The sequence below is a fragment of the Panulirus ornatus genome, chromosome 33 (assembly GCF_036320965.1).
Source record: "Panulirus ornatus isolate Po-2019 chromosome 33, ASM3632096v1, whole genome shotgun sequence".
NCBI classification, from domain to species: Eukaryota; Metazoa; Arthropoda; class Malacostraca; order Decapoda; family Palinuridae; genus Panulirus; species Panulirus ornatus.
In genome coordinates, this window is record NC_092256.1 from 14,189,085 (window position 1) to 14,210,360 (window position 21,276).

General features: G+C 41.9%; 1 protein-coding gene across 2 annotated transcripts in view; it reads left to right on the top strand.

Annotated features, from left to right (window-relative positions):
* Positions 1-1,401: 1,401 nt before the first annotated feature.
* LOC139759484 (uncharacterized) overlaps positions 1,402-21,276 on the top strand; it is a 35,409-nt gene continuing 15,534 nt past the window's right edge. Inside the window, exon 1 of one of the 2 annotated variants that reach the window (XM_071681659.1) lies at positions 1,402-1,572. In XM_071681659.1, coding sequence (XP_071537760.1) covers positions 1,525-1,572 — 48 coding nt within the window. In that variant the 5' untranslated portion in view covers positions 1,402-1,524. Of the gene's footprint in view, positions 1,705-21,276 lie in introns of both variants that reach the window. The other variant, XM_071681660.1, reaches the window with a different exon arrangement.

The following is a 21,276-nucleotide window of genomic DNA, read 5'->3' on the forward strand; positions in this document are numbered from 1 at the left end:
GTAATGTTAGTCGTTACAATTATCAACAGATATCCGCCAGGAGGAAATATTCTAGTTGAGCGGTGTCTGAATGTCATAATTCTATTTCATCTAATTGCCATCCACTGTTTCCGAATAACGAGTTTAAGTACCTTTAGGAATTTGTAGAGCAGCACACACACACACACACACACACACACACACACATTTCCTTTGAACTTTCGTTTTCTGTTATGATTTTTCTGTTTTTAGCTCAAGTTTAAAACTCCTCTTCAGAGGTATGGTTTCCTAAGACAGCTTAGCTGAAATTCCTGACTTCATTTCGAAATCCTTCCATGAAGCTGGGCAAAGCATGTTGCTTCCTTGTAAGTCTTAAGCATCCCCAATGGTTTCCTAGAGAACACTGTCATGTTTTGTAAAGTTACCCCAGGTTTAGTCATCCGGTGAGCAGAGCTTACCGCTGTGGGAATGGGTGGGAGGAGGAAAGAATCGTAGAGTTTACAACTAGCATTTATATTGAATGACTTCTAGCAAAAACTGATGCTTTTTAGGTGTTATTTTGCGTGAAATGTTAGCCCTCAATAAAGCAATGATAAACTTTGGGATGTTCAAAGTCATTAGTTTAACCAGATTATCCAATTTAAGTGTTTAAAACGATTAGAACAATTAAAATGGCATTATTTTATGTTCGTATAAAAGCTGGTAATGACAGGCCAAGCTATTTTAAGATTGACAGTATTAAACTCGTATTACGTGCAAGTAAACAGGAGTAAAAGTTTCTTGAAGAAAATTATGAAAGTAATTGACCTGCACCAAATACCAGGTTGCCTAAAACTCCGTCTAACAACCCGTCAAGGTGGTTCAAAGCCCTGCCGGAAGATTTACTCAATACAGCTCTTACCTAACCTTATGAAAAAAATCTTCACGGCTTCCATATACAAACAAGCTGACAACACAGCCAGTCGCCATGGCACAAGTCCGGCTTGTTTGCCATTGGTTACTGACACATCACGTGTTGCCAGACTCACCGCCGTCTCCTTGTGGTAGGTCATTCCACATATTCAAAACCTATTCTTCTCGCATCATATAATATTTTCTTCTGATAACCTTCAAACTATTTCCATGATAAGAAATATGTAGCAAAGATCTAAGAGACATGTTCGGTACGCTTTTAAATACCTCAAAATGGACAGGGGGGGATTGAATCGTGCGTCCGGCAGCAGCGACATCCACACAATCAGACTTTGTTCAATGTATATCTCATATTCTACGATATGTCACTTCTTTAAGGCTGCGTATTTAAGGTTTATATGACTCTGGGGATGTATACATTTTGTTAGATCATCACATAACCTAATCTAAGGATAGAAAAGTTGTGAAAAGGAGCCCCACCCCGGCACCGACGGCTAAACTCTCCCACGCGACTGGTGGTTGGCTTGAGCAGTCCGGCCGTCGCCCACCTCAGACTTGGACTCGTACGATTTTTAACCTATTGGCAGTGTGTGAAATTTAATATTAGTGGTGTTTGAGAACAGCAGGAGCACCATGGCTGCGACCAACATTTTGTCTACGCTTCGCCGACGTGCTCCATCTGTACGTATTCGTGCTGGCAGGAAAATTGAACGTTGCCTTTTGATCTTTTTCATTTTATTTTCGCAACGAAAGGGTATTATGGATGTGTTATGACTTAGGACGTGGATAAGTGACGTGGTGGCATTATTACAGGTATGATTTTACTTTATGTTGAAAATTACACACTTCACAGTACAGTTACTAGTTAACAGGGGAGCAGCTATTTTCTCCATTTTTAAGAGAATTTTGTGTACTCTCCTTACATAAGGCTTCCGCTGTCACATTGTTCACGTTAGATCAATAACCTTAACTTGAAAATAAATGTTACCCATGAAAACTTCGGGACTGCACATCATCTGGTTCGAGTATTTGTGAATTTGTTCGAAATGTATAAACTGGATTTATTCGATCAGTCATTTGTTAACTTTTTGATAATTAACTTGTAATTCATCTGTATCATGTTTAACATCTTTGTTTTTTTTCATAATCAATGAACACTTTAGGATATACACTATATTGAGAGGCTCATATTGACTGTAGGACATATATTCATTGAGAAGCTGATATCGACAGTATTTGAAAACCGCAGTGGAGACTTCGTCATTAATGACATCTGAAATTATATAGGAAATTAAAGTGCAACCATGCAGAATGGACAGTAAAGGAGTGCTGTTTGAAGTAAATGTATAAAGGCAAGTGTAGCCAGAAAGTGGTAGACGATGTGAAACGTTGGCTCGTGAGGTAATGTACAGAACTAGTGACGTGGTGGGTTTGTCATGCGTTGCTAACGGTAAGTATAGCTGACTTTTTTCACAATTTAGTGTTTTCTTGAGTTTCTGAATAAAAGGCAGACTGCCAGCTATCAAAGTGCTGTTGAGAGAGGCAATGGTAAGACTCGAAACTAGTGAATAATTGATAATGATTTGTTTAAAGTTTCCATATAGTGTTTAAGAAATGAATAAAGAGAAAGCAGAGTAACTTACAAGAACGAGAATGGTATATGAACCAATATTCCATTACATGGTATGGTGTTGGGAGCAAGTGCCCGCACTTTTGATACTACTAGACTCTGCGCGAAGCAACACATTCTAGGTTAATCACCGTTTGACACTAGACAGCGAAAAGCACCACACTAGAGAAGACACCAGCTTAAACCAGGACAGGTGGCACCGCTCTAAGGGAAAGCGCAAACACTAGCCATAACAATAAGCACCACACGAGCAGGCATCTGATGACGCCATACAGAGGTAAACCACACTCGGGCAGACACCAGTCGACACCAGACACAACGAGATGCGCCACACCATGGCAGGCATCAGCTGATACCTTACATAATGGGAGGAACCACAATGGAGTAGGTACCAGTCGACACTAGACACGAAAGGCGCCACCACACCAGAACAGAACAACACTTGGCATTGACACAACGAGAGGCACCACAGTAAAGATACGTTTACTCGATAGTTAAGACGCGAGTCACAGCATAAGGGTAGGTACCTTTTGACACTAGAAACTGCAAAACTGGAATATATTTTTAAGTATTGAACATATAACTTTTTCATACATCCAAAAATATTGAAATGCAAACAGGAAAGATGAGTTTTATATACATGAACCATGAAACAGTGAAGGACGGGCCTGTTGCAAATCCTAACCTCCCTGTGAGACGTCATGCCTGCGGAACGAAAGATAAGTGCAGTATAAACGTTGATTGTTTACAGTATGTTGAGGGATTTAATGTCTGTGAAGTGATCTTTAAGCTTGAATCTGTTTCATATAGACTTACCTTCTATCAAGGAATAATGTAGGCCAAGTGATTTTGTAGATGGAGTGAATGTTGAAGGGGGACGACGAGACTGTGCTGAGGGAAGCATTCTGTTATACCACAACACAACACTTGATTCTGTTACAATAGTGACGTCTTCCACATTGTTAGCAAGGTCTTCCCATTGATTGAGCTGTTTTACAAGACGGGATCACCAGAAATTGAGGTTCCGGTACAGTAAACAGGTAGATTTAACTAGGTACGAGCATACAAGTTTGATGTTCATTCGCACTACGAATATACTTAAATGATTTCGAGTGAGAAAGTTTGGAGGGTGTTTATGCTGAAGATGTTCGTTCACGTAGCCGTATTATAGGGATGTTCAGTATATGATTAAAAAACTGTGGGGAAAGCACTTTGCCTTGAAAATTGATACGTGTATAGAATAGCTCTGCGAAGTCTGGTTGAACACTGATCCGCTTTAAGACACGCGAAACTGAAGTTTATCGACAACTGTTCGATGCAGTAGGTGTTTTCGATATGTGACGATTTTGATAGTGATTTTGACGACCAACATGAATTTGGTAAGATAAAAGATATGACTGATACTTCTGGATCGGTTGGCCATTAAGGTGTATGTAAATTATTCCATGTTTTACCTCGAATGAAATGAAGTGATTTTCTTAAACAGGATTGATAATATATTGAATGGTTTTTTCCATTCGAGTAGTTGAAAGTAGCACCATACATACTTTTAGGCATTGGCTTTATGAGTATTTTGCTTCAAATCCAAGACTGACAATATATGTACCTCTGGGCTTGTTAGTCCTGGTTACACACCTTAAATAACTGAAACCCCTTTCTCCTTTTAACATTTTTTCTGTTTACTCCCAAACCACCATAAACGAAGAAAAAGAACTGGCGTCCTTCCTGAATTAAGTCATTTGTGGCGTTTCAAGTCTCGTTTTCCGGGTTCCGTCATTCGCTTTCTCAGTTCAGTTATGACAGAATTCAAGCTGGAACAGACCAACGGGTCCTAACGAGGTTGTTTGTGATTAGTGGAAGAGGTCAGAGAGTCATTGGTTAATGTTGGAGGGGTAGATTTTATAGAGCTAAGGTGGTGCAAACAATGTTAGTCGCGAATTTGAAGCAAAATATTGATCAAGACTATGCTTGAACGTGTTTATGGTGTTCTTTTAAACCACTTCATTTGAATAGTCCCATATGTTGACAATCCTGTTGAAGAAGAAGCACTAAGCCTCATTTGAGGTAAAACGCTTGCCCACGAGTTTATATGCATTACTACGAGTGAAATCAGGCTATGTAGCACGTGAGATCAATGTTATCGAAATCTTTACCGATTTTAGATACTTTTATTAGGTCACTTCATCCTTTCTTTTTGCTTGATAAATTAGATTTTTTCATTCAGCTCTCATAGGATTTGTTTCTGAGGCCAGGAATCTTGGCAGGTCGCCTCTGTACTCTCTCCATTCTGGCTATGTCCTTCCTCAAGTAGGGTGACCAAAACTGGGCACAGTAAATTGCAGATGGGGATAAACCGGCGAGTTGTAGAGAGTTGGAATGATTTTTCTGAGACTTACAAGTTCGAATGCCCTACCTATGAATACAAGAATTATGTTCGCCCCTTTGGTTTTTCGTAGCTCGCAAGAATTCATAGTATAGGTTGTCTTCATTTTTACTACCGCCGTTTAAAACTATGCATTTGTCAATATTGAAATTCATTTGCCTCCTGTTAACCATGTCCATTAGTTTGTGTCAGTCAAAGGCTGCAGACGTCCAATTTCTGATGTAGATCAATTTCTCAACTTATTTTGGTCAACGAATTTAGATACCTTACAATGCAGCCCATTATCAATATCAGTAATATACATGAGAAAGAAACTGTCCTAAGATTATCCCTACGACACCCCACTTGTTACGTTTAACCATTTTGAGGCTTGGCCATTGATTAATGCTCTCTGTTTACGGCCAGTCAACCAGTTTCCTGAGCATCTAAGTACAACACCATCTACACCATTTGACAGCTTTTTGTTCTTCACGATTGATGTGGAAATTTATCGAATGCTTTTTTGAAACTCTTAACAGAAGACAAATTGTTTTTCTTTCGTCATCCATGTTGATTATTTCTTGATGAAAAGAAATCGAGCAGATTTGTCGAGCAAGCGATTCCGTCGGGAAAAATGCCATATTCTTTTATTAGGCAGTCTTTCTTGAAATGGTTTACATACAATTCTATCGCGAATGATGGCTTCCATCAGCTTGCCAACAACGGAAACTGTGCTTACTCTCGCTAATCTTCAATGATTCTTTGCCGGAGTAGGCTTCATCTTAGAACATGGTACAAAGGAGTACTAAAGTGATTTTTATCATGTAAAGCACACCGGTCTCAAAACCTTGACGTAAAACACGGCATAGGGTGTACTGAATAAAGAAACCTTTCTTATACTTTACGATGGTTTTAAAGGCTTTTTTGAACAATCGCTGCGTGTATCATTAATTCGAAATTTCAGAATGGAGGGTTTACCTACACTCACAATCCCATTCAGTTCAGGTATAGATATCCTGTAAATCTTATATGTTATGCAATGGAGGTTTGGATACGGATATATCCTCTTATATAGCCATGGTTTGTATACACACTGTTTGCCGTATACCGTCAATATAATTGCATCCACAAGACTGAAGAATCAGTTTAACATGCTCAAAATGTCGATATTTTGATATTATAGATGTGTCATTTTCGTCACACGTTTGCATGTACTACAGTGTATTAGTTTTGTTCAAGCTGGGCACGTAGAGACTGTGCAATGCCTAAGAATAGCAAGCTTTTTATAGTTTCTTTATGATGAATGAGTGAAACGAGACGGAACGCAGTGCCTTTAACAGACCGAGTAAACTAACTGCTGCTGATACCTCATGATACATTTTTTCTAGGCTGGTGTGGAGCAGGGAGGAGAAATGATAAAGAATATTAAGATGATATTCTATGCTTTTGTTTACAGAAGTGTTTTTTTTGTGCGAGCGACTTAGAAATGATTGGAACTTTGTTAAATGAATCGTTGAACTGCACCTCTGTTCAGCTCTGTTGTGTTAAAAGCACTGACTTAGAGAGAGAGAGAGAGAGAGAGAGAGAGAGAGAGAGAGAGAGAGAGAGAGAGAGAGAGAGAGAGTATTCTCGTTGAAGTAACATTGCTTAGTAAGCAAAAGTAGAGTTTCAACATAGTGTTTTTTCTTTCTTTTGCAAATTATTACAGCTTGAGTAAAGTCAGGTAAACACGGTACACGATTTTGGCATTACAAGATGAAAGACAGTAATCTGTTACTTGTATGTAAAGGAGTGCTAAAGTTTCATTTGTCTCGTAAAAGTAATGTGATGCTCAGGAATTACCCGAAAATACAGACGTTGCCTAAACAAAGAACATTGACGGTGGAAGTAAAAACTGACGTTGAAAATAAAAAAAAACTACATTCTCTACGAGGTTTTATTTCTGGGATTGAATCTTGTGGCTTAAGCCAGTGGCCAGGGGGACCTGTTCAGATTAAAGAACACCTACAGGACTGGTCACTATTCTCACCTCCCGGGAGCTGTTCATTATAAAGTAGAACACTCGTGATTATTCGCATGTCGGTATCTGTTCATTCGTAGGGCAGTGCACGAATTGGTTCGTTAAGTTCTCTTGCATAACGAAACACGGCATCGTGCTCTATTGGTTCACGTCACGCCATTCGTCAGCCTACGCTGATTGGCGAGTTTCAGTGTGACGTATTGGGCCATGGGATGAGTGCCTTATGTAACTATTTTGCAGTTGCCAGATGCGCTGGGATGTATATTCGCTCGACGCTGTGCCAAGTGTTCCTAGTAGGCTACTTGCATTCGGTATATTTAACCTACTCTAGTAGACTTTCGAATTGATTTTTCGACATAGGATCCCGGGTTCGATCCTGGCTGTTGGAGGTTTGTATGTTCTATGAAGGTGCGCGTTCCTATGCACTTTGTTCGTATATTTATATATTACCCCTAAGGATAGGGGAGAAAGATTACTTCCCACGTATTCCCCGAGTGTCGTAAAAGGGGAGGGAGCGGGGGGATGGAAATCCCTCTCTTTTTTGATTTTCCAAAAGAAGGAACAGAGAAGGGGCCAAGGAGGACATTCCCTCTAAGGCTCAGTCCTCTGTCCTTAGCGCTACCTCGCTAATGCGGAAAATGGCGAATATATATATATATATATATATATATATATATATATATATATATATATATATATATATATATATATATATATATATTCCTATGAGTCCACGGGGAAAATGAAACACGATAAGTTCCCAAGTGCACTTTCGTGTAATAATCACATCATCAGGGGAGACACGAGAGAAATATAACAGTCAGTTGACATACATCGAAGAGACGAAGCTAGGACGCCATTTGGTAAACATGCGATTGTCCAAGACAATCGCATGTTTACCAATTGAATAATAAATAAAAATCTCTAGTTTACCCGTCTACTTCCCCACTGATGATGGTGAAAGTCAAATCTAAAAATTTATCTACTTTGGGTTAACTGATCCCAAAATAAGTTTAACTTATCATCAATTGCATTGAATCCTGGACAATTTTATATTGAATAAATGACCAGGTATTTGTCACTGAATTTATACTTGTAACGGGTTCCCAGTAGAATTTAAAGTCACTCCTGTATGAGGTAAGCTACGGTGGACATAAATAGTGAACCCATGAACTTCCTCTCTACGGATAATAGTCCTCTAAAACATCACAGTCGTAGATTGGTCCCTTGTAAACAGATAAAGAATAAGCAATGCGTTGCAAGTAACAGTGATAATTATGCTTGCTTCTTCCTAATTCCTCTATAATTCCTCTTCCTAATTCCTCTATAATTCCTCTTCCTAATTCCTCTATAATTCCTCTTCCCTAACTCCTTTATAATTCCTCTTCTTAATTCCTCTATAATTCCTCTTCTTAATTCCTCTATAATTCCTCTTCCTAATTCCTCTATAATTCCTCTTCCTAATTCCTCTATAATTCCTCTTCCCTAACTCCTTTATAATTCCTCTTCTTAATTCCTCTATAATTCCTCTTCCTAATTCCTCTATAAATCCTCTTCCTAATTCCTCTATAATTCCTCTTCCCTAACTCCTTTATAATTCCTCTTCTTAATTCCTCTATAATTCCTCTTCTTAATTCCTCTATAATTCCTCTATAATTCCCCCTGAATGATACGGAATGTGTTGGTTTAAGAGTTATTTAACCGGCCAGTTTGATATAAACCCCCTAATTAATGTTGTTGTTGGTGCTTGGACTCCGGCGAGTACGAAGGGGAGTTTTGATCGTCCCCTGGAAGTGATGCCTACATTGTTGTACAATGGATTCCAGTGACTTCGCAGAGGAGGATTTATTCCAGGATTTATTCCATTTACTCTTCGCCGGAGCCACTGTGACCATGACGTGCGACGCGGAGTCTTTACGTAATTTACTTCAATTACTCCTGTCATCCACTTTAACGGTCATGCAGTGGACGAGGCCTTGGAAGAGGGTGCTTCTTTTACTTGGGTGTACTAAAGTTGTGTGGATTTTGAGATTCTGGAATCGCGTTAGTGTGTTTCATCTTATCGTCTGGGTGGCAGTAGTGGACATTACTGGCTTTATGTATCGCCGCAGAAGCATAGGCTTCGATTGGGCTTTTGATGTTTCTTAACACCCCTTAACTACTAGACCTTACTGCCCCATGTTAAGTGTATTGCACGGAGATGACCTCCTCCTCCTCAAACTTGAACCGGGTGACACTCCAAGTCCGCGAAAGCTTTGATACGCTTGCCGTACACACACACATACACACACACACACACACACACACACACACACACACACACACAAAGCTCGTTCACAAAACAGCTGTCAGCTGTGTGGACCCTTCGCCCGAACAGTTCCCACATCTTGCCGAAAGAAAGTACAGGATTTTACTGGACGACCATATTGCTGGTACTTCTTTGCAACGCAAGGGGGGGATGGATGTGGGATAAAGGATCTAGAACTGGACTTATCGTATAGCCAACTGCGACCGTGTCTGAAAAATTTGATTTCCCGAAAGTTAACGTAATCAAGAGGGGGGGGGGGGGGGGGGAGGGTCCTACTTCGCTAGCCATTTTCAAGTTTAGTGATGAATCGATTGGTAATGATTTCCCCCCGTGCGTGAGTTGCCTTACAAATGTCCTTGGTCGTATTCATGACACACATGTTCATATTCCTTGTGTTCCCTTCACGTGACTCCAGTAATCACTATGTGGAACTTGCGTCATCGAAATTGCAAGAAACTTGCCCTCGTTAGCTGTTTTCACAGAAAGTGTGTGTGTGTGTGTGTGTGTGTGTGTGTGTGTGAGAGAGAGAGAGAGAGAGAGAGAGAGAGAGAGAGAGAGTGGGCTTATTTCTCAGAATCACTTTTGGAATAACTGGATGCCACAGGTATATTCGTTACCACCTGTAATAGTCTATATATATATATATATATATATATATATATATATATATATATATATATATATATATATATATATATATAGGTATTAGACCATCATCGGCATTGAACATTTCCCTAAGGATAAACTGTCTCAACGTGGATAGACTAAAAACGTCAGGTACTTGTATGGGGTTGAGTGGCGAAGCACAGGATGACAACCTGGAAGTGCTGGCCCCAGCACTGAGTGGATGGCCAGGCACAGTGTGTGTGTGTGTGTGTGGGTGTGTGTGTGTGGAGAACGCTGCCGCTGATTCACTTACTGTTGGAGAGGAGTGGGGTAAGGAGTGAGGGGTGAGGACTCAACTTGAGGAGGAGGGAAGTTTTGTGATGGAAAGGATGGAGAAGGATGCCTTAAGGATGAAGGGGAAGAATGTGTGAATGTTCGATGCCAGGGAATCCTGTGGAGGTTATGTACCTTTACACACACACACACACACACACTCTCTCTCTCACGTGCCTCTGCGGAAACCAGACACTTGTTTCGGAGTTGACGAAGCGTTGCTTGTTTCAGTAGAGCTTATATCTTCGTCTGAGTCCTCACTACGTTATTATTATGTATCATATTATTGTTTATGATGGCTGGCTGTCAGGCTTCTTATTTCCATGGATGGGGTGCCAGACCATCGTCCTAGGGTAGGCTACTAGGGTGGGTTTCCGTTGTCTTAGGACGGAATGCCAGAACTCTTGTTATCCTTGGACGGGTCTCCTATTGTCCTATGAAGCGTTTCTAGGACTATTAGTGTTGTACAGTGGACGCCCAGGACTCTCCGTCCTATCGCTGGGTGTTGTTAAAAGGCTAATGGTCTGGTGACCCTAACTGATTGGTCTGATAAGCCTCCCAGAGGAATGTTCGTGTCCGGGTACAAATGTCCCTTCACTCAGGCCTAATGAGCCTAAAAGAATTATCCACATCCTGGGACATGTAAGTCTTATTCATAGGCCTACTGAGTTTGCTTGGAGCTGGTGCACATTGGCAACTTTTCGTAGCTGATGATATTGATTGCGGAAAATCGATACGTCTATTGCATCATTTTAGATTGACAGCAGTGTATAGTGTACGGGATCTCGATACGTTTGTGGTGGTAGCTTTGCTGCAGGGCTGTGGTTAAGGCTTTTTCGTGGGTGGTTCAACAGATTAAGTGGTGTAAGAGCCACGTTGATTGTTTCCCGTTTTGGTTAGGGTTGTTTATTTGGGCTTTAGAGTTTATAGTTAGCGAGGGTCAGTAAAGCCTTCAGCGTCAAGTTATAACAACCAATTGATGAAAAAAATAACTTCTGGTGTAGATACTGTTCACTTGACATGGAGAGTATTGGATTCCCTTATCCTGATGATGTCATGGGATTCTGTTGGGTTTTCCCACGTATACGTATCTCCTCTTTACTTTCTTGTCTCGGCAGTAAGGTTGTGATGTGCTTCTGTGGAGAAACTGTGAATTAATGATACGTTCTCGGTAGACAAGACCTTTGTTAATGGTTTTGTCGCGTGCCTGCTACAGTTTGCTGTACACAAGTGTTTACACTAAATGATTAAAGGAAGAGTTTAGTGTACTGTGTGAGCTTTTTTTTTTCACTGTCTTTCCTATGCCCTTCTTCCCTTGTAGATCATCTTATTCTTCGTCTTCTTCATACCGTTATTGCTATTGTAGGTAGGATACTTAGGCATGACCATTTCTGTTCATGGTCTCCATGTTCATTCAGTTCGAAGCTGATGTTTCGAGTCCTGTCCGAACCACTGCAGTGCTTTACTTCATTGTAATGAATAAATTTTCGAGTGTTGTTGTATGTTATCTTTATTATCATTATTGTTCATTCTTTTGTGACAGTCGTATGCCATAACTTGAGCATGACACTTGATAATTAACAGAAGTAGGATCAGATTATCATAACGTACCAAAGATGTTCGGATATATCGAAGCCGAGTAGTGATCGATCCAGTGCGAAATGTGATTAGAACATTCAGACGTTTCGGACAGTGATACTGTCCAGCGTCCGGCTCAAAAGACTTTGATGTAAAGTGAATATTCCAACCTCTTTGTCTCCTCGTCTTCCATCCGGTGGTAATGATGTCTGATTTGTTTTTTTATATTTCAACTTCTTTCTAGGTCAGCTTGTCCGAACCAGTCTTGTGTTCGCCACAGTGATCAGTGTAGATGTGTTTTTATCAAGAAAATATCGGTGAGGGAAACGTACCATTGTAGAGAAGCAGTTAATCCGCTCTGATTATTTCCTTTTTTGTATTGTAATTGTGTATAGAGATGGTGCGTGCGTGTGTGTGTGTGTGTGTGTGTGTGTGTCCATTTACTTACTGGTTCGGAGTTCCATCACTACATGCAGCTTTATGATTTACATATAAATGGATCAATGCACAGCTTTGTAACCTACATTGACGCACACATGACGCGACCCCGTCCCCCCTCTCTATTGTACTGAGGTAATCGAATTACGACGGTGAGTTGGTGGCGTTCATGGAATGTTGGTAGAAAACGGGGACTGTCGTCTGACGGAGAGACGGGACGTATTTATTGATCTGCCTTTACAGACCTCCACCACCATCACCCCTATCTGTGTTGAGCTCATCCCCATCCCTTTCCTCTGTTACCATCCACACTAAAAACCCAGCCCCACCACTACCACCACTCTCCTATACCTCTCCCTCCCACCTATTACCCTGAACACCCTCCCTCCCTCCTACCGCTGGCCAACACGGTAAGAACCACAGGTGAGGGAGGCAAGCGTAACAACAGGTTGAAGCGGTAGACAAGGGGTGGGCGAGTGAGTGAGGGAGGGAGGGAGGGAGGATGAGCGAGTAAGCAACAGTTGTGGGGGCGGTTTGGTTAGGCTGCCCTTGATGGCTAGTTGGTGACTAGGCTATGCATGAAAATTACCATCTTTCTCCCCTTAATTTCCTGTCAACGACATCTGCTTCATTTCCAGCGTCTTACTTTCTTCTCTGTTCTTGTTCCATTGTCGTCGACATCTTTACTCCCTCTGATCCCTTTTCATTTTGCTTCATCTTGATATCTAGCTTCCTTATTTCTTGATGATTTTAACTGTACTTTTGATTTTTATGTGATCCTTCTTGCATGAACTATATTATTGGAGACCTGACGAGTATTAGTAGTTTCAGTGAATAATAGTAAAAGAAAGAAATATATTTATGTATGGTTTACTCGGCCAGTTGGGAAGCTTAGCATGCCTTGGTACTTTGGTAGTGTAAGTAACCCATTGGAAACCATTCCCGTTGAAGCCCTAGTCCAAGATGGTGGTAGAACCTGCTCAGCGATACTGCTGCTTTTTTTTTTCTTCTTCTCCGGAGTCTGCTTGATGCGGGAAAACCACGGCAATCAGATTTGTCTGACAGGTTCTCCTGACCAGTCTGCTGTCTGCTTGCCCCCCAGCCTGCCTGCCTGGTGGCAAGAAATCCAATACCTCGGGTACCTGGAGGGAGGAGATAACCTTCTCGACTTGTGTACAAGGAGGGAGGGGATAACCTTCTCGGCTTGTGTACCTAGAGGGAGATAACCTTCACGGTTTGTGTACCTAGAGGGAGGAGATAACCTTAACGGCTTGTGCACCTAGAGGGAGGATATAACCTTCACGGCTTGTGTACCTAGAGGAAGGAGATAACCCTCTCGGCTTGTGTACCTAGAGGGAGGAGATAACCTTAACGGCTTGTGTACCTAGAGGGAGGAGATAACTCTTTCGGCTTGTGTACAAGGAGGGAGGGGATAACCCTCTCGGCTTGTGTAAGTGAAGGGAGGGGATAGCCTTGAGTGTCCTTGGTGGGATGAAGGTAACCTTCCAAAGGTCCTGGTGTGAAGGGGTCTAACCTTGAAATATCCCTGGAGGGAGGGAGATAACTAGTGTCCCTGAAGGGAAGGCGATAACCTACCATGGTCCTGGAGTTAAGTGGTTCATTTCCCTTGAGCGTAAACCTCGAAGGAGGGAGAGAGTCACCTCATCCATGGTTCTAGTATACCGATTCGGTATTGATTCCCCTGGTGGCTTGATGTTGGTCGTACCCCTGAAACTCGCCTATGTTAAAGGGAACACACTGCTACCCCCCAGCACTCCTCATACCTGTGCATGAGGCGCGCTCCTGAATAAAACCTCAGACATGAAGCTCTTGATCTTCACTTTAAGTAAAACTGTTTAATACCAGTTGGTGTCCGTGACCCACGTTGTAGGTTCCAGCTAAGCCAGGATCTTGACAGTGACCCCCGGCCTGAATAGAGAGGATGGCGAGAGAGCACGCGTCACTAGTCGACCCGTTCTGCAGAAAGACATGCGTGTGGCGGTCGTGTTCTCTCTCCTCCGCCTCTCTTGTCTACAGCGACGGCGGCATCAGTACACGCCACACTTCCTGATATAGAGATTTTGTTTCGGATACAAGAGAATATAATGTTATTATTTTCAGTTGCCACTGGAAGAGAATACGAGCTTACACACATATATATATTTTTTTTATTGAGACATTCCACGTAGGTAAGATCAGCAGCAGAGGTGGACGTCAAGTGTTAGCTGGTGGAGCAGTAGTTGGTAATGTGCAGGTGCCTCATTGATCGTTAGCGTGACAGTAACCTACTTTCGTAACAACCGCTCAAGGGTGGATGGTGTGTGTGTGGGGGAGAGGTTAACCTTAATAATAGATCTGTTTACATTTGGTTATTGTGACTTTCTACATGACGTCATTTTTATCCAATGCTGCTGCTGCTTTTGCTCGTTTAATATGTTGAACATCTGATCATGCGTCAGCGCCAGTGAGTGCCAGCGAGGGGTCAGTCTTGATACAAATTCTTCGCGTTGTTCTTAACTCCTTATTTCCTAGTGTGTAATGAACTGCATTTCCTCGAACTCCACCACACTTCACTGTGCCTTATAGCTACTGTGGAGTCTAGTTTATACTTGCCTAATTTAAGAATAAACTGCATTTGAGGGTTCTTCATATACCAATAGCTGAAAAAGTACTGCCTATATAGATGATTCATCTCGCGTAGACAGTTTTAAAAGCCATAGTGGAGGTAATATGTACAAGTGTGAGCGATGTTTGAGGATGATAATAGATGTGTTCCTGGATTTTATCAGCTGATCTGTTTGGTCTCAGCTCGAGAGCAGCAGCTTGGTCTTGTGTACTGACATTGATAGGCCCGGGGGGTCTCTGGACGTGGCCAAGCCAGGCCAGGCCAGGTCGGGCCAGTGGAAGACACACCCTATCGATAAATTGGCTTGTGCCTGCCACCGTACCTGGCCTGTGTGCAGTCTGATGACCTTGTTGCTTGATTTTTGTTGGTTGTGTTTCATCATAGCGTTGACCGTGTTATACGATTCATTTTCAGGTGTTAGTCAGCGTCGCTGGATGAGCGAGCTTTTAATACCGGTTAGTTGCCCGCCTGTGTTAGTTTCTCATGTAGTTAGTGTGTGTGTCTATATATTACCTAACGAAATGATCTCTGTTGACCAGTATACGAAATTATCTCTATTGACTAGTTTAGTCATGAGGTGGCAAGGTTTCAACATACAGTAGAATACATCACTTCCTTAAATTTTAGGTAATAACAGAGGATCTGACATAGAATCAATTTTTTTTTCCCTAAGATTATTCAAATTTAAGCCAATATTCTTCTTGACTGATTCACTCAAGGTTTACGAAACAACGTAAAGAGAAGTTGGCAGTATCATCTGTGTCATGATAGAGCCACAATGTTTTCCTGGTAGCGGGGGGTGAGGGTATTTCAACACCACGCCATGTCGAGTGACGTCGGTGCTTTTGTGACACCCCTGTTGTATTAGCAGCAGAAGAGGTGATCTCCACCCACACATGTTGCCGAAGTCTGGTCACGGCTCGACCCTCCGTGTCTGGACGGTCACCTTCGCCGAGTCAGGATGGTTTGTGCTTCACCTTCCCTCCGCAGCCTCGTCTGCCGCTTACCAAGGGCCTCGCCCCGTAAGAAGACACTCCCTCAACGCTGCTACCTCCTTCCCCCACACCCTATTGTAGCTCCCCTCCTCCTCGCATGGCCGCAGACAAAACATCTTTCCTCACGCTGACCGCCCTCCCATGCCCCCAAGCTTCTTAACTCCTTAACTTGATATCCTACGCTCTTCCCGTCACCTAACTTGATATCCTACGCTCTTCCCGTCACCCTCCTCCTCATCCTACGCCGATGCTTAGGGAGGCTGGGGGAAAGGAGATGTTGGAGAAAGAAGGTTAAATGGCTGAACGTAAAGGCAATTACCTTATTTAACCACTTTACTTACTTGCCTCCATATTACGGCGTGAGGACTTCTCTGCAGACACACGACAAGCGTGTGTGTGTGTGTGTGTGTAAAGTTTTACAAATGTGAGTGTATTTTATGCAGATGAGAGTTAAAGCTGGGGGTCCTTTGTATTCAGTACTTACACACCCTGTGCAGGGTTAACGATGATGCAGCCTCGCCTGTGGGGGATGACTCTTCGCTGGCGGAGTCTGGTAGCACCTGTCCATACATAGGGCACGAGAAGCACCGACTTCAATAAGTCTTCATAAGCATTATGGATACAGTTTGTTACTTCAATGAAATATTTACAAAATGTATAAATCCTAAGACTTGGAGGCAGTGAGTCAGTGAGGCAGTGTATTCGTAGCGTACACTACATATCTTGCACAAGAACGTTTGATTCTGCCTTATGTACATGTAAATCCCCTCTAATCTCGGCTGTTTACATTATCAGGGTGTGTCTTATGTCGCTGGTGTTGTGCGTGCTGCAGGAGTGCCATACAGTGCCATAATTCTTAATAAGAATGTTACCTGGTCTCATAATATCTCTGAATAAAGTTTTTGTTGAAGGTATCCCAAATTATTATGGACTTCGGAAAACCATTAATTCTACACCTGGCTTAAGACGCCTGTCTGGTCATTTTGTCAACATGATTATGATGCTTATCTGATCTGACACTTGTTTGGTCTCATGTCTTTGGTGGCATTAAGGGCATTAAGTAGGCTGTGTATGCGGTTAACAGTAATCTTACATACTGCCTAGGAATCAGGCACACAGGCTTGTGATAGGAGATGGGACATCAATGCCTTCTCGATCCTCCGTGAAGTCATTTTTGTGTTACGCTACCCAGCCCCTCGCTCAAAGTTGTTTCCAGACCAACGCTGGCGACATGCACACATCCGCCTCTTTTTACTAAGTATGACACACAACTGGATCTTCCATTCTAATATCAAGAGTTACTTAACAGTTCAGGGTCTTTGTAGGTGTTCGTGCTTTCTTATCATAATGATTTTTTTTTTTTTGAACTCTTCACCTTCGGCATAAGGTGATTTTTAAACTGTTAACTGACGTGATTCTCTTTTTGGGACACTTGAACTTAGTGTATCCTATGTTTAGTGGTTCATCAGGGTTTGATTTTGATGGAGAGGATCTATAGTTCTGCCAGGGTTGAAGTGTAGGCTAGGTTTAGTGGTTCATCAGGGTTTGATTTTGATGGAGAGGATCTATAGTTCTGCCAGGGTTGAAGTGTAGGCTAGGTTTAGTGGTTCATCAGGGTTTGATTTGAGTGAGGAGAGGATCTGTAGTTATGACATGTTTGGTAATGTTCTCGTTTGTTCTATCATAGGTACTCACCTTCCCTAGGTGGAACAGAGGCTGTTGCTAGGTCATGTGTGAAACGGGAGGCAAGGGTTGGTGTCATAAAATGGTAAGCCTCATGGCTTATCATGGCTACGCTATTGTAGTTAGTGACTCTTTTATGATTGTGGCATTACGTGATAGTCAATAATATCATCTGATGTATAGGATAGAGAGAGGTTTTTAAACTATGGTTTAGCTCACTGCATCATTTTTACCTACAAGCGCTTGCAGAGGTTAAAGACAGTGTAGGAGGCGTTCCTTCATAATTATAACATACACACCTGGGTGTATTACAGAGGTTGTTGCGACACTTTGGTTACTCACAGTTAAGGCATTGTTCACCTGGATTATCATGTGTAAGGCGGGGATTTCCGCCAGACTTACCGCAAATGTGTTACATATCAGTTGAGACGTCTAATCCGCTCCACAGTGAGGACGTGGTACCGTGTGAGGAGGTCTTGCAATCGTTGTGATGTCTACATAATTGATAGCTCTTTCCTCACGTCCTGGTGCTGCCTCCCTTTCGAGTTCATGCCTCAGTAAATCGATGAACGGCGCTGGGTACTGTGCACTGCTCTTTGGAATTCCAACTTTTAGATTATTTGTTGAATAGGTAGCCTTATTTACATATGTATATATACTTTGCCGCTGTCTACCGCGTTAACGAGGTAGCGCAAGGAAACAGACGAAAGAATGGTCCAACCCACCCACATACACGTGTATGTACATACACGTCCACACACGCACATATACATACCTATACATCTCAACGTATACAGATATATACACACAGACATATACATATATACACACGTACATAATTCATACTGTTTGCCCTTATTCATTCCCGTCGCCACCCCGCCACACATGAAATAACAACCCCCTCCCCCCGCATGTGCGCGAGGTAGCGCTAGGAAAAGACAACGAAAGCCACATTCGTTCACACTCAGTCTCTAGCTGTCCTGTATAATGCAACTAAACCACAGCTCCCTTTCCACATCCAGGCCCCACAGAACTTTCACATGCCCTGGTTCAATCCATTGACAGCACGTCGACCCCGGTATACCACATCGTTCCAATTCACTATTCCTTGCACGCCTTTCACCCTCCTGCATGTTCAGGCCCCGATCACTCAAAATCTTTTTCACTCCATCTTTCCACCCCCAAGGTGGAAGATGAAATCGCACTTCAGTGGGAGTCCATACAATTTTATTTAGCATTTCATTTTTCTATACATATGGCACGACATGTTTCGTTGAGGCAGTCCACCTCATCAGATACCAGTACTTAACAGAGTTATTTAGATTCCAGCTGAAGAGTTCCCAAGTAACATCAGAAGAGACAAAGTAGATAAACTACGATGTCTTTCATAGCACTGTCAAACGCACCCTTCAGGGCGGGTTGACGAATGGGCAAAGCAAAGTGTCGGATGCTTTTGTGTGGTACTGAACCACACAGATGTGAGGAGGATAGTTTAGGAGATACGTTTCGCACCTCTAGTGAGAAGAACGAGTGTTGAACATTTGCTAAAGCCAGACGTTATGATAGGATTGGTGAGGTTGTCACATTTTGGAAATAAAGCATATATTTGTTACGGGATGCCTAAATAGGCGATGAACTTCATAGAAACTGGTAATGTTGTAGTGCAGCATACTGTAAATGGGATCTTCGATTCTTTTGAGAATGAAACTTGTGAAATTGAACGCTACACCTAGCAGCCTCATATGTATATATATATATATATATATATACATATATATATATATATATATATATATATATATATGTATATATTTGAAAGGACCACAGTTTAGCGCGTGATCAAGTATATTCCTACGAGTCCACGGGGAAATGAAACGCGGTAAGTTCCCAAGTGCACTGCTGTGTAATAATCACATTTCTTCTACAGACAGCAAGATTATCTTCAACATATTGACGTGAGTGGACTCTTATTATAAACATTGGTGATGTGATTACAGATGATTACAACGAGTTACAGAGGTTCACGAGCTTGCAAACCTGGATCATAAGAAATGAAGAACGAATCGAAGTACCTTTCTGTTTCACTGAAGTAGTTACAACATTTATAGACCTAGGGAAAAATGTTATTTAAAGCGAGTTCAGACGGCACGGGGATCTGAATACCTTAATTAAGTCAATCCTATTAACGTTTGATTATATAGCCTAGACTGAGCTTAGTACTTTTATATACCAACCCCATGGGGAGGATAAACAGCTGAGTTAAGTGTGGACCAACTGCCACAACCAGGATTCGAACCTCTGCCCTCTGTTGTCTGTGTATTTAAGATTCGTCACATAACCTGCATTGTTTTGCCTCCTCTAAAACAAGTTTTGGCTCCAGACATAACTGTACCTTATTTTTTTCCTTCTTGGTGTTCGTCTCAATCATTATTTCCGGACTCATCTTTTATAAAAGGTTTCGTTCTCCTCATCTTCATGGTAGATTATCGTCATTTATCAGCAATGCACTAAGGTTAGGCCTACTTCTGGTAAACTTGTTATGCTTTCGTTGCCAATCTGGCATTTCTTAACCACACTCTCCTTCTTTCTCTCTTTTAGAAAATATAGATTTGCGTGCTTGTTTTATCGATGCATTTAATATTAACAGTACCTTCATTAGATTCAGCTGAGGTGTCTGAATCGCCGGCTGAAAATGTTTGAAAAGTTCTCGAGGTGAAGAGCAAGTGCCAGGCACTCTGTCATCCACAATGATAACATAGAGTAAAACCCTTGTATATCTTCGGCTTCTATGAGTTTTGAGTAACACTCAGGAGCAGTGTATTCCGGCTCTAGTCAGAGATTTCATTTCTCTTTGCACAATGTAACCTAACGTCGAACGTAAGACATGAAGTGCTTGCCACAGCAGAAAAGGTCAGTAATTGTGCAAACTGTGGGTTCCATATCCGTTTCGAGGAATTAGATTAAGAACTTGATTGCTACAGACGAGTCATGACGATAGTTTATCTTACTTAATGAGCCAATAAGAAAGCCTACTAACAGAAGCGAAAATTTATAAGTCGTGCAAAACGGCTGGTTGTGTAAATTGCATCACATTAACACAAAGCCAGACGTAAGTTCTGTACATCTATACCCAACTTTATCGCTTATATTATTGGAAAATGTAAGGTTTTAATGTCAGGTTAAGCATTGAAATATGGATCAGATCCTACATTGTTATATAAACCCCGTACGTTTGGCGCTCGTCGCCGTAGTAACAGCTGGCAGGGGTTTCATGCAGCGGATAAATATAAAATGTTCTCTATGTGGGAGTAGGGTTCTTACAGGAGATTTAGCTCTGTAAAGGTCAGTGTAATGATTACAGTGAGTTCAGAAGCCTTCAAGTGGAACATGAAGACATGTATATATATGTATTTGTGAAAGAATATGCATGTTACCCACCGAAAAAATAGTTTAACTGTTTGTTGAATGTTATCCATTGAAGAATTTGACGGCATTACTGGAAGTCACCTGTATGGGGTTGCCTTGCGAGGTGGTAACATCACCAGTGAGCGAAAAGGAGCACAGTTTGTTTTTTTTCAAGGAACTTCTCCCTGCAAAGAAGTCCACCATTTCCCTGCTACTGATTGTAGTGCAGCCAAGAAGCTGCAGAAGTACTATAAAAATGGGTCCTGGTGTTGTGTAATAAGGAGTTTGGCAGAGGTGGTGTTGGCAGATTCGCCAGGTGTTCGGCCTGGCACAGGTTCTTGTCTTTTCACCATCCAGCTCTAGTCGGTTCAGGAGGTTGGTGTGTGGCGGTGGGTCTTGGG